Source organism: Hippoglossus hippoglossus, chromosome 24 (assembly GCF_009819705.1).
Source record: "Hippoglossus hippoglossus isolate fHipHip1 chromosome 24, fHipHip1.pri, whole genome shotgun sequence".
In the NCBI taxonomy this organism is placed as follows: Eukaryota; Metazoa; Chordata; class Actinopteri; order Pleuronectiformes; family Pleuronectidae; genus Hippoglossus; species Hippoglossus hippoglossus.
The window spans coordinates 532,496-545,000 of NC_047174.1; the positions used below are offsets into that span (position 1 = coordinate 532,496).

Consider the following 12,505-nt stretch of genomic DNA (forward strand, 5'->3'; position numbering starts at 1 on the left):
AATATTTTGAGGGATCGTGGGAACGTGGAGGTTCTGCGAAGCGAACCCAGGTACGATGGAGGTTAGACAGTTCTCCCTAACAAGACATCCAGAAGCCATTTCAGGAGTGAAGCAGCCTGAGGGGGTTCAGGGAAACTTTGGGGCACTGGGACTTGAAGGTATTTTAACGAGGTGCACTGAGCAGAGGCTGACAGCACAAGCCAGCATCCTGTGAGGCCAGATGGAAAGTGTGTGGAAGTGATGCTGCCAAGGTTGAGAGTTTGATTTCCGCTGGATTCACCTGCATTAAATATGTATGTGGTCACGAAGGAATAAAATAGTCCTGGCAGTAGGTTGAGGGTTCCACACCCTGAGCACTTCAGTAGGTAATATGAACAGTTTATTACCCAGCCGGGTCGTCGGTGACAAGATGACGAGATTGTGATTCTCATACAGATTCACAAACATCATCATGGAGGTAAAAGAGCATCACTGACTGTATATAAAGATGATCAGTGACTGTATATAAAGATGATCAGTGACTGTATATAAAGATGATCAGTGACTGTATATAAAGATGATCAGTGACTGTATATAAAGACCATCAGTGACTGTATAAAAGACCATCAGTGACTGTATATAAAGAGGATCAGTGACTGTATATAAAGATGATCAGCGACTGTATATAAAGACCATCAGTGACTGTATATAAAGACCATCAGTGACTGTATATAAAGATGATCAGCGACTGTATATAAAGACCATCAGTGACTGTATATAAAGACCATCAGTGACTGTATATAAAGAGGATCAGTGACTGTATATAAAGACCATCAGTGACTGTATATAAAGACCATCAGTGACTGTATATAAAGATGATCAGTGACTGTATATAAAGATGATCAGTGACTGTATATAAAGATGATCAGTGACTGTATATAAAGATGATCAGTGACTGTATATAAAGATGATCAGTGACTGTATATAAAGATGATCAGTGACTGTATATAAAGAGGATCAGCGACTGTATATAAAGATGATCAGTGACTGTATATAAAGACCATCAGTGACTGTATATAAAGACCATCAGTGACTGTATATAAAGACGATCAGTGACTGTATATAAAGACCATCAGTGACTGTATATAAAGATGATCAGTGACTGTATATAAAGATGATCAGTGACTGTATATAAAGATGATCAGTGACTGTATATAAAGAGGATCAGTGACTGTATATAAAGATGATCAGTGACTGTATATAAAGATGATCAGTGACTGTATATAAAGATGATCAGTGACTGTATATAAAGAGGATCAGTGACTGTATATAAAGACCATCAGTGACTGTATATAAAGATGATCAGTGACTGTATAAAGATGATCAGTGACTGTATATAAAGACCATCAGTGACTGTATATAAAGACCATCAGTGACTGTATATAAAGACCATCAGTGACTGTATATAAAGATGATCAGTGACTGTATATAAAGATGATCAGTGACTGTATATAAAGATGATCAGTGACTGTATATAAAGATGATCAGTTTCCAGGTCATCCATCTTCATTTATATTCAAAGGGATGAAATAAAATCCACTTATTGTTACTTACGAAGGAAAAGGAGGAGAAACTGTGACACATTGTGTTTGTATAGTTGGTCAGTAATAGTTTGATCAGCTGATATCAGCCTCCATGTTGTTTTTACCAGCAGCAGTGAGGTCAGAGGTCAGAGTGGAGGCTTGATTTTCCTACCTGGGCAGCCCAGTCCCGGGGAGTCACAGCTGGTGGGGAGCGGTGTGGTTCCAGGGGGGAGACACCTTTGAGGAGGATTCAAAACAGATCAGTTCATTTATTACAATCATCAGGGAGCATGTTTTTAATTATAAGTTAACAAAAGAGCTGTTAAATATTTAAATCTAGTTTTACTCTACTTGGATGCCTCTGGGTTTATAAATCATTGCTGTTGCTATGGTAACAGGGTCTGTTTGAATGTGAGCGCAGAGTTCAAGTCCTGCTCTCAAACTGAAAGATTAAAGTCTTTCAGTTTGAGAGGAAGAAGAACTCAGTGTATCTCAGTCGCTCACTGTCACAGCTCGTAGTTATAGGAAGTGAAATCATCCAGAGAGCTTCCTGATTGGACGCAGAATGAGCAGGAAGGCCCCCTGCTGTTTAAAGACCAGAGAAACATGGCGGCTCTGGAACACGTCACATTTACAGGCTCCTCCTTTGATTTGCCCTCAATGAGTTTCTTCTCCTACATTTTCTTTGTAGCAGCAGATCATCAACGATCAAAACCCTGAATATTCAACATAACTGCATGTTTTTAAACCAAAGAGTTTCAGTGGACTGAGTCAGCGTTTCTTCTCGAGCTCACAGCTCAGAACTTCAAAAGTCAAACCTTTTAAAACAAAGTGTCTCCAGGATTTTGTCCAAACAGACAGAGGAGCTGGTGACTGTGTTTTATTGGACGCAGTAAAAGAAGAAGAGACAAACTGTCGGCAGCAGCAGGGTCAGCTGTGTAACCTCCATTAGAAGGAAAATGTTTCAACTTCAGCTCCACAAACGTCCACGTCAAGAGACACGTGCACTGAACCTGTCTGTGCACGTGACTTTCATGTCTTTTTGTCCAAATGTGACTTTGGGCCTTATATGGAGTCTTTTCTACGCAGTAAAAACCAACTGTTAAAAACGTTGTTAATCGTTAAGTTAAAAATCAAACACACTCGATGTGTGTTGAAAGAAACTTCAACAGACGACACAAGATTTAAAAAACCTCCATGAGTTATTTTACATTCAGTTAAAAGACAACACAGGACACAGCAGTGTGTTAGCAGCACTCACCACTAGTTGGCCGCAGCAGTAGTTAAGTTTAAAGCAATGAGGGGAGCAGACTGTGAAGAGAAGGATTAGTGGAAACAAAGAATCACAGAAACGAAGCATTCAGTTAATAAAAGATACGACATGAGGAGGAAATGAATTACACAACGCATCACAACCACGGATCTCATTCACACACTGGTTTCTTCTGAATCACAGCAGATTGTAGAGTGAGAAAACGTGTGTCTGTGTGTGTGTGTCTGTGTGTGTCTGTGTGTCTCTGTGTGTGTGTGTGTCTGTGTGAGAGAGAGAGACTCAGGAAACTAAGTGCAGAATCATGCATTTCTTGAAAACCACTGCAAATCTCTGAGGCATACAAGCATTTGGCCTCACTCACACACACACACACACACACACACACACACCACACACACACACACACACACACACACGACACTCTCTCTCTCTCTTAGTGGTACAGTTTTCGATTTGCACATGAAAACGCTGTGTTACCACAGCTTTTAAATAAGAAGTTTTACTAAACAACACACACAATGTATTCCTTCACACTTTTTTTAATGGTTAATGCTAAAATACAGTGAGAACAACTTTGTTTCAGGTTTTAAATGTGTGTGTGTGTGTGTGTGTGTGTGTTAATGCACGTGTCCTGCTGTTGGACTGATTGTTACTCACTACAGCTGAGCGTGGCGTCGGTGTGGGCCAGGGCGGAGGGGATGGTCCAGTGGCTGTTGTCCCAGTCGACCACGTTTCCCACCGTGTCGCAGGTCAGCGCCCGCAGCTGCTGCTCCGTCATGGCGTAGTCCCACAGCCGCAGGTTGTAGATGTACCCGTCAAAAACTGTGCTGCCCTGAACACAAGCACATTCATCCACACGTCGTTACAGGAGGTTAAACTGTTGTGTCACGGTTACACACCAACTCCGAGGTTTCATCATTAGAGTTGAACCAGAGATGAACCGGATCACACAAATTGGTTTTCCTCCTTTTTAATGCTGCTGCTTGTGAATCGAACTCAAACCACTGACGTCCTGAAACAGACGTGGAAGCGATCGTAGAATTTCTCAGCTCCTGGATCAGAAGATGAAATTCAATCTTCTCAGGATGAACCCAATGTTTAAAGAAGTGAGAGGAAACAAATCATCCTCACGGCTCCATTGATCTGCTTCTGCCAATCATCAGAACCAACAGAATAAAACAGATCATACTCTGTGTGATCATACTCTCTACCAGTCTGTGCATAATGACTTTTATCAGATGACGGACTTGGTGTGCAAAAGACCTTGACTTTGTTGATTCTTCAGAACTTTCTGTGACTCATGACTAAGTTGAGATCAACCCAGACTCACCTCCTAACCGGAACTGTCCCCCGGCCGGCACAGAGTGACCACTGGAGGAGGGACAGGTCTTGGTTAAGTAGTTTCCGTTGAAGTAACCGCCACCAAGCCGGTCGATGAGGTCCAGACCACGCAGAAAGACTCCATGGAGGAGGTGAAGTCGGAGGAGGAGAGGACGGAGTTGATGGAGCAGGACACTCCGTCGACGATCATCTTCATGCCGGCCTGACTGGAGCCCAGACTCAGCCCCCACGTTACTGCTGCTGTCAAAGTAGGTGAAAGAGCCACTCTTTCTGTTCGGGAGCCGAGAGAAGAGCGTCACAGTTCAAACTCAAGAGCTCAGTTTACCAGCTTTTCTCATTTAAACACCTTCAGTCTGGTCAGAACACGACGTCCACCCCGATGGGTCCTCACGTCAAAACTAAAACCCACCTTGACGTCACCCGTTGGTTTGTGAGCTGCTGATCTGAAGCCTCACTTTGACATTGTGTGACCACATTTAGTCTACGAACTTTTTTATGAACAGTTTATGAACCAGACGAGCGTTTGGCTCCGTATCAGATACACACCGACACACGTCACATGACCGGTCACGTGATGTCAACAGGAAGTAGATTATCTACTCTGCAGTTGGTTGCCTTAGTCCCAGAAAATTCTACGAACTTCAGTCTTTAAACTTGTTGGTAAACTTAATGTCTCAAAACTTTCTTCAACTCAACAAGGACAAAAATGAAATTCTGATAGCAGCACAAAGACGGTAGATTCTATAATATATATAATAATCATCTTATTCTCTAAAGCACAGTGAGCATGTCAGAAACCTATCGATTCAAAGCTTAACTTCCAGCATCACATCAACACTATCACGAAGAAATCATCTCCGGTCTGACTCAGAGAAATTGGTCCATTTATCTCCAGCAGATTAGATCGCTGCTCTTCATGCAGAGGCAGGTCCACCTCTGCAGCCAGAGTCCGAACCAGGACCACGGAAACTTACACCTGTCCTCAGACCACTGGTGTCCTGCACTGGTGTGGCTAACATGCTAACTGGCTACGGCTCAATCTGACCTCAGTGAACATTTGTCATTTCAGGATTTACTGACTTTACAAACTTCCTGAGCCTTCATCAGCACTTCCTGTTTTACGGGTTGGTGTGATACCTGTTTCTGGATGTCGCGTTCCACCTCAAAGCACAGCGTCAGGTGACTGAGCGCCTGGCAACAACAGAGAGCTGGCGACCATGGTGACCTGGCCGTGGCCCCCGGATATCTTGACCTTCTGGTTCCTCAGAGCGACGGCAACTAGAGAGGAGAGATGGAAGAAGAGAGGAAAAGAGGAGTAGAGAGACAGGAAGGAAGAGGAGAAAAGAAATAGATTCAGAAAATAAACTCAAAAAAGAAAAGGAAAAGTTAAGAAGGAAAGAAAGAGAGAAATCATTTAAGAAAAGAAGAAGAGGATTCAAAGAAGAAAATGAAGTGAGAAACCGAGAGGAAAGAAAGTTAATGAGGAGAGAAGATACAAAAATCATTATTCTCTAGTTATTTGTTTATAAACTTGATTATTACCTCATATTATAATTTAAATAGCTTTTATAAAAAAAACATGTGAATAAACATTTTAGGTTGAGCTTTAACATCCAATCATGAAACAATATGAACCAATCAGAGGTTTCTTCTCTTTGAAGCTTTTCCTCCAGAGAACGACTCGAGAAAAAACATCACACACACATTCAAATACACAACTCACGTTCATGAGGCAACACACACAATCACCAAAACACCAGAACCAGGAACCAATGTCAGACCGGCAACGTCTTCATTTGGTTTATGAGCTACACAACAAGCTAACACTCACACACTCACCACACACACACACACACACACACACACACACACACACACACACACACACACACACACACACACACACACACACACACAACAACATCAACTTGAAAACACGAGGAGGTTCCAGATCTTTTGGTGATGAGGGCCGACGCCGGTGTGGATGAGCTGTAAACAACAACACTGATCTTTCCACAGCAGAGTTTATACGTCATGTCCGGCCTCCTGCTGCTCTACAGGCTCCGCCCCTCGCTCTACAGGCTCCGCCCCTCGCCTGGATGTTCCCACATGTTCCTGTTGTGAACGAGTCGGACCCGACAACCTGCTGCTGCTGCTTCACAGACACTAACTACAGGAAATGTACAGACATGTTCATGTGTGATCTAATGATTGAAGTGGTCATGAGTCGTTTTGCTCGGTTTGGGGCTCCACCTCCTCCTGAAACACCAGCTGCTCTGTGACTCAGCCGCTCGTGAACTTAACAAACAGTTGGATTTGATCTGTTGCTGTAATAAGAATATTGATTCATTGGAGCTTTAGAGTTTTTAAATGGATCAAATCCCTTTGATCTTTTGAAGCATTTAGAACCCCTGTGAGATCTGAGATTCTATAAAAAGATAAAAGAGTTATTTATATTATTCTTACTGCTCCAAATCTCAACAGGTAATAGAAACCATCAGATTCCCGGTGAGAGCTGATAACAGTGTAAACAGATCCTGGACCTACCGTGTCGGAAGCTAACACTGAACCCCCTCTTCTGCACGCTGAAGTCGGAGTTGAAGGACAGTTCCATCACGTTCCCCGTCGAGTTCAGCGTCAGCCCGTTGGCTGTCAGGCCGCAGAACTTTACGTCGGTGTTTCCCCGTGTTCACCACAACTTGGTCATAGATGCAGCCGGGCGCCTCCTCCATTTCAAAGTCCAGGAAGGAGAGCTGGATGATGAAGCCGGCGGGGGCCTGCATGATCCACTTACAGGCCTGTGAATTGGGGTATTTTCTGGGGGTAGCAGGGCGACGTGATTTCCCCCCCTGGGCCTCAGTCAGGTTCAGGTTACAGTTTGTGGAGCTGCAGCCCAACACTGGAGGTGATGGTGGGACGACACATTCATGAACTTTCAGAAAGAAACAACCTCTACTGACGCTGTCAAAGAAGTGTAATATCACTCAGGGGGCAGGATGCTAGTAGACGAGGATTAAAGGGAACAGGACGAAGGAAGGCACGAGGATAGGGGCCACAAATAGGGTAGGAGACAAGAAAAGGGTGAAAGACCTACGACCAATAGGAGTCAGGAGGACAGTCGGAATGTGGGACAAAATCAGTTGAGTCGGCAATAAAGAGCATCGCTGTCGATTTCTCCAGATCAAGGAGTCGAGGAGTCAAGGAGTCAAGGAGGACAGAGGATGAAGAGGACGAAGAGGACGAAGAAGTTTTCAAGAAGGTTACAAGATTCAAGGGTCAAAACAAAGATCAGAGAAGATTGTGATCGCAGCCACGAGTCAAAACAAAGACAAGACGGGACAAGTCGTGCAGTTAGAAAAAGGTTTAGATCAATCAATCAATCAATCAATCAATCAATCAATCAATCAGTGAGTGCAAACTGATTGAATTAGACAGAATTAAGTGGAAAATGTTCCCACAGAGCGTTAAACCATCTAACACATTCCCACTTTGAAGGTTTAGGTTTGACGACTGTAGAAGAAGAAACCACACACATGCAGAATCATGTTGATTTGGAAAAGATTCATCCGTCTCTGATTCTCTGAAACTGAAGCTGTGAGAAACATTCAAACATATTTACACTCGCTGTGTGGAAGGTTCAGATTCTGTCACTGTGACGAATCACGAGATTCATCAACGCAACAACTGAAGAATGAAGCAGATCTTTCTCAAAGTGTCACAAACACGTGATCGGAGACGCTGACCCGACGCCAGCGATCGACTCACGTCCGTTCATCAATTCTCACTTTAAAGATGGAAACGTGTTCGATTTCATCACTTTCAACAACAGCTGGGAAGACGAGCCGTCCTCACAAAGCAGAAATAATAAGACGAGAGCTGAAATGGAAAGTGGAAAGAATGGTTGGTCTCTTGCTCGGGCCAACAATGGCCTCCGTTGATCTCAGGCTCGGCCTCGCCGCCGCCAAAAACCACAGCCAACGCACTGGAAACGTTTCAAACATCAGTGTGTGTGTGTGTGTGTGTGTGTGTGGTGTGTGTGTGTGTGTGTGTGTGTGTGTGTGTGGTGTGTGTGGTGTGTGTGTGTGTGTGTGTGTTAACCCTTACTGACTGGTGTCACTTTCGTCAGCAACATCTTCTTTCTCATATTCACCCACGTCAGCACATTGACTGAACGCCCGCTGCCTTGCTCATGGACGTTTAAACAAAAGCAAGTGACTGTGAAACTTGGACCATTTTTCATTTGATTTTATCTATGAAGTAATTTGAGAAATCTCAGTCTGTATGTATGTAAATCGCATTTCTTAAAAAACTTTCATCTAGTCGACTTTCCACTTGTCGTGTGTTGTTCATTTAGATTTGAACGTGTCTTCTTCTAGGTCCTCAGATGTGATTGGGTTAAACCTCAGGTCGAAATCAAACAAAGATCATTTTAATAATCTGATTATGTTGATTTCATCAGACTGAGACGCAGGAACTGATCTCTCTTCTCTAGCAATACGTCTTCAAGTAAAAGCACATTGATTTTTTGAACAGTAATAAACTGTACTAAAGAAAATTCAGTTTCATCTGATTAAACCGTTGAAATCTTCAGTGCAGATAAACAGGGTAGGATGAACACAGAGTGTTTGAGGACACTCAGTAATGACAAGGAATAATTCTGAAGTATCAACACATGACAAGAGAACACAACGTTACAGACACACACGTTTACTATATAATATAATATAATATAATAAGAGAAACACAACGTTACAAACACTCGGGGACTGAACTCGTTATTTAATAACAGCAGTTGGTTGTTGACCCTTAAAGCTCAGTGGCTTCCTGCTTCGTTTGAGTGTTGGTTGTGTACGTCCTCAGAAATGAATACGATTCGTATGAGGAGAAATTTGGAACACACACACACACACACACAACACACACACACACAACAACACACACACACACACACACACACACACACACACACACACACACACACACTGGAGTGTTCCACCTCTCTCTTGGGGGGTGTTGACTTCTCTCGATCCACTCCTCCATCTCTGCTGATCCACTTCAGCTTGTAGAGTAGCTTTGGTTCAGTGTGTGTGTGTGTGTGTGTGTGTGTGTGTGTGTGTGTGTGTGTGTGTGTGTGTGTGTGTGTGTGTGTGTGTGTTTAGCAGTCACACAATCCGTCTCCTAAAGAGCCTGAACGCAGCTTCTCAAGTTTCTGCAGCACAACCTCACGTTTGTCTTCATGCTCTCGTTGGTTCTCTGGAAAGCTTCGAACCTTTGACCTGACGGATCAACAGAACCACGTGACCAGCGGCTGCTCCGGACGAGACTGAGGACGAGGACGAGGACGAGGACGAGGACGAGGACGAGGACGGAGGTTTGTCACGAACTGTGCAGAGCTTCATTGATTGGCTGTCGTGTTAACGGAAGATTGCCATTACCCATAATGCAACGCAGCTGCATAACGAAGCAGCTGATGCAGCTGAGGTCTGATCTCCAGTGAAACCATCACAAGATGGAGATGCAGGTTTGTGACGTCAAAACGTTTAAGGTTCGACTGATGACCTTTGACCTTTGACCTTCCTGTAAAGGTTAATGAATTCTGCCGTTAAGTCTGAAAGAAACCGTGTGTTTCAAACAGAAGCGTCACTGACACGTGTTTCCATTTCTTCTTTTACCTCCACTAGAGGGCGCACAATCCTCCACTTTGACATTTCATTCCCAAAACTCAGTCACTCCACCATTGTTGAAATGTCTCCTTGTGTTCACCTCCTCACATGTCCTCACACCTCCTCACAGCTCCTAACTCCTCCTCACACCTCCTCACATGTCCTCACACCTCCTAACTCCTCCTCACACCTCCTAACTCCTCCTCACAGCTCCTAACTCCTCCAAACACCTCCTCACATGTCCTCACACCTCCTCACGTGTCCTCACACCTCCTATCTCCTCCTCACATGTTCCTCACACCTCCTAACTCCTCACAAGCTCCTAACTCCTCCTCACACCTCCTCACATGTCCTCACAACCTCCTAACTCCTCCTCACAACCTCCTAACTCCTCCTCACAGCTCCTCACATGTCCTCACACCTCCTCACAGCTCCTAACTCCTCCTCACAGCTCCTAACTCCTCCTCACACCTCCTCACGTGTCCTCACACCTCCAACTCCTCCTCACACCTCCTAACTCCTCCTAACATGTCTCACACCTCCTAACTCCCTCACACCTCCTCACATGTCCTCACACCTCCTAACTCCTCCTCAACACCCTTCCTCACCCTGTCCTCACACCTCCTCACACTCTTCCTCACACCTCCTAACTCCTCCTCACAGCTCCTCACATGTCCTCACACCTCCTAAATCCTCCTCACACTCCTACACATCCTCACACCTCCTCACACCTCCTGCTGTGGAGGACACGCTGCTGGTTCCTGACAGAATCAACCTCCTGCTGCCCTTTGAGCAACACAGAGAAACAGCAAATCAACGCTTTGTAATTCAAACTGTTTCATCTGATCGTTTCTGCTCTGCATAGAAATCTGAGAGTTAAATCTGATTCTGATCACAGTTTACATCCACTACGTGTGAGAGCAGAAGGTTCTGGGTTGTGAAGAAGGTTCTGGATTGTGAAGAAGGTTCTGGATTGTGAAGAAGGTTCTGGATTCTGAAGAAGATGATTCTGGATTCACCTGATTTAAACTGCTGCGCCAGAAATACTGAGTTTAACCAGTTTATTTATTCAGTGACGTAGCACAGCAGTTACTTGGTGAGGTGCCATGCAGCTGACACTGCTCTAACCGTTTTGTTATTGTGTAATTGTCTACATTTAATTTAGATTCCTTATTCATTAAGAAGAAATAGAAGATGAAGACATTTTCTCATTGGTCGTCACCAGAGTCGGTTCAACCACATTGATTATATTTGACTTTTGCTACATCTAAGATGTTATGTAGCTGTTCTCCACTAGGTGGCACGTGCAGTCACCTCCATCAGTCTATAATGCGGCTGAAGCTGGTGGAGAAGATTCACACCTCACATGTCTCCTGATAACACCTGGCAGGTGGGGAGCCAATCAGAGAGCGGCATCACAGCAGGGAGGAAGAGGTGGATGCAAATGTGACTGTTCTGATAACGACGAGGGGGAAATAACAGGAGAGGAAGGTTCGTGAGATGAGAGCTAAAACAAAGGGCTGTCGTCACGGAGACAGAGACGACCTGTCACTCACTGCAGAAGGTCATGTGATCAATATCAGGTGGTGAAAGGTTCTCGGCCCCCGGTCCAGACCAACTCACCAAAGATCAGCTCGACCAACAGAGGTGTGATGAAGAAAAGTCACTGTGCTGCTGGAGGAGAAGAGATCCAACTCTCTGCTGCTGCTTCGTTGTGCGTCGGTGTGAAACCCTGAGCCCCCCGCTGTGTGTCAATAACACGCGATTAACTATTTACCCAGCCTCATTTTCTATCTGCTCGATAAAATGAATAGATTCAATTTCAATTTCAACCAGCCATCTAAACCTGCAAGTGTCTGAGCAACACACACACACACACACAGACACACACACACACAGACACACACACAGACACAGACAGACACACACACACACACACACACACACACAGACACACACACACAGACACACAGACACACAGACACACACACAGACACACACACACAGACACAGACACACACACACACACAGACACACACACACAGACACACACACACACACACACACACAACACCACACAGACACACACACACACACACAGACACACACACAGACACACACACAGACACACACACAGACACACACACACACACACACAGACACACACACAGACACACACACAGACACACACACAGACACAGACACAGACACACACACAGACACACACACAGACACACACACACACAGACACACACACACAGACACACAGACACACACACAGACACAGACACACACACACACACACAGACACAGACACACAGACACAGACACACAGACACACACACAGACACACAGACACACACACACAGACACAGACACAGACACACAGACACACACACAGACACACACACAGACACACAGACACACACACAGACACACAGACACACACACACAGACACAGACACACAGACACACACACAGACACACACACAGACACACAGACACACACACAGACACAGACACAGACAGAAACCGTGATGCTCTCCAAAGACCATGTTTGTTAATCTTGTAACATCACAGCCTTCACCTCCTCACTCAGTAATTTCAGTCACCGAGGAGTATTCATGAAACTCAATTAGCATTTCAAATATGAATTTTGAGCCACG

The 12,505-nt window shown here is 44.6% G+C and overlaps 1 protein-coding gene across 1 annotated transcript in view; it reads right to left on the bottom strand.

Moving 5' to 3' along the window:
- Positions 1-12,505, bottom strand: part of adgrg6 (adhesion G protein-coupled receptor G6) — a 51,774-nt gene that overhangs the window by 31,491 nt on the left and 7,778 nt on the right. The window contains 11 exon segments of the mRNA XM_034580737.1: positions 1,735-1,799; positions 2,801-2,873; positions 3,493-3,662; positions 4,156-4,252; positions 4,255-4,402; positions 4,404-4,433; positions 4,435-4,446; positions 5,314-5,367; positions 5,369-5,454; positions 6,724-6,859; positions 6,861-7,075. Of these exon segments, the coding sequence (XP_034436628.1) occupies positions 1,735-1,799; positions 2,801-2,873; positions 3,493-3,662; positions 4,156-4,252; positions 4,255-4,402; positions 4,404-4,433; positions 4,435-4,446; positions 5,314-5,367; positions 5,369-5,454; positions 6,724-6,859; positions 6,861-7,075 (1,086 nt within the window).